The sequence below is a fragment of the Belonocnema kinseyi genome, chromosome 7, assembly GCF_010883055.1.
Source record: "Belonocnema kinseyi isolate 2016_QV_RU_SX_M_011 chromosome 7, B_treatae_v1, whole genome shotgun sequence".
Taxonomy (NCBI): Eukaryota; Metazoa; Arthropoda; class Insecta; order Hymenoptera; family Cynipidae; genus Belonocnema; species Belonocnema kinseyi.
Window position 1 is genome coordinate 72751037 of NC_046663.1, and position 1953 is coordinate 72752989.

Below are 1953 nucleotides of genomic sequence, written 5' to 3' on the forward strand. Positions count from 1 at the left end.
CTTTATCTCAAAATTATAATTCTTTTAGAAAATTCCCTGTCCCAAAGTCAAAATTCTAATTCCTTGCGGGAGTTGGCTGTCCAAAGTAAAAATTATAATTCTTTACGGAAATTCTCTGCTCCGCGTTCGAATTATAACTCTTTTAGATAATTCCTTATTCCAAGTGACAATTAAAATTTTTTCAAAAATTCCCTGTACCAACTCAGAATTAGAATAATAAAATAATGAAAGCACTTTTAATTTTCCTGTTAGTACATTCGAGAGAAAAATCCCGATCACTAAATCACACTCCTGGTCATTTCTCGGTTTCCCGGTCAGGCAGACACTCTAAAAGAGTTTTCTGCAATTTTCCGTCAGAATATAGGTACGAGATGCAAACAAAAATAATTGTGAAATATAATTAATAAAGAATTTTAACTATCTGATTAAAAACGATGGTGGTACCTCCTTCCCGATATGTGATTTCAGCATGACATCAGTTAATGGTCTCAGAGATGAAGAAGATTGCGGTTCCTCTCGATGGTGTTTTCTTGTGATGAATGGTCTCACAGGTAAAAGAGCATGTTTTTTTGGCTGCATTCTAGTCGGAATTTCCGTTTCCGGGCCACGTCTAGCATCCGAGGCAGTTCTTGACAGCTTTGCGACTTGTCTTTTCCCTTGTTGTCTGACATTACCGCCAGTCGAGCTTCTTGTCGCCTCGCCACGCCGTAAAGTGGAGACCCTTGTCATGAATTTTCAATCATGATCCAAATAATTCGCAATTTTCCAACACCTCAATTACGCGAAATTCAAATCAAACCCTCCAGCTGAATCGTGTTAATTTATTGACCTGCTTTACTTTCAGTATCTCTGCTCTGATTTGCTTTATATGCAATTCATCTTCTATTCAGGAAGAATATTGAATCCTAGTTTTCAACTTGCGAATTACCAATAAATTTATTGACACCTGAAGTATCAAGACTTTGAATTCATTTTAAAATAAAGGAAAATACAGTTTTGACTTCGTATTCTGTAGAAATTGATACAGAAGATCGAGCGAACAGTTGACAGACAATAGAGTTAGCGCCATTTACTCTGGGTGTATTAAATAATCGAATTCTAGAACCATTTCCAGCGTGTTAGGACGTTACAATAATTACATTTGATCTGCCTTGTAACCTAAGCAATTTATCGATTATTGAACAGAGAACTGTGTTTGAAAAATTGATAACGAAGACTGATAGCTTTAAAAATTCAAATACAAAACGTTCAGAGGAGAAATGTTTCAAATTGAAGTCACTAAGAAAAATGTAACATTATTTCTTTTACAATGAGACAAAAACTACCATTTTGATACGCTCAGAACAATATTTGTTTGGCCCTATTTTAAAGATAGAATTAGTTTGATTTAAATAAAAAATTTTAGAGTTATAATATGTTTCTGAATCAAATATTTTTATTTGAATTAAACAAATATCTGTTTGAATAAATAAAATATTTGCTTGGTCCTATATCAATGGAAGCATTTGTTTGATTCAAAGAAACATTTTTCTGAGTGTATATCGTATTCAACAAAATTTCCAATTTAATTTCTCGTTCTTTGAACCAGAAAAGTAAAGCAGGCAAATATATTAAAATGAAACTTCTGGGGTGAGCTTATAGATTGGTGACTTATAGATAGGAACGCTGCAATATGCAAAATGATGAAGAAAGATGAATGGCATTCAGCAAATATGATTTTCATGAGACCAATAAACTCTTTCATGTTTAGATAAAACCGAGGAAAGCTATTTGACCCTTGCAGACAAGAAATGACTCTTATATATTATGCAAATTTTAGACTCCAATACAAGATTTAAAAAAAAGTAACAAAAAATAGGCTACAGGCAAGAATCAGAAGAGCTTTTAAAAGTAGCTTATCAACTTTAATTGTATTCAGAATATCACTCAGCAGAAATTTACAAAATTTTAAAA

General features: G+C 32.8%; 1 protein-coding gene across 1 annotated transcript in view; it reads right to left on the reverse strand.

Moving 5' to 3' along the window:
- LOC117176507 (serine/threonine-protein kinase MARK2-like) overlaps window positions 1-1953 on the reverse strand; it is a 56324-nt gene that overhangs the window by 53339 nt on the left and 1032 nt on the right. The window contains exon 2 of the mRNA XM_033366761.1: window positions 445-721. Within this exon, the coding sequence (XP_033222652.1) occupies window positions 445-721 (277 nt within the window). The remainder of the gene's footprint in view (window positions 1-444; window positions 722-1953) is intronic.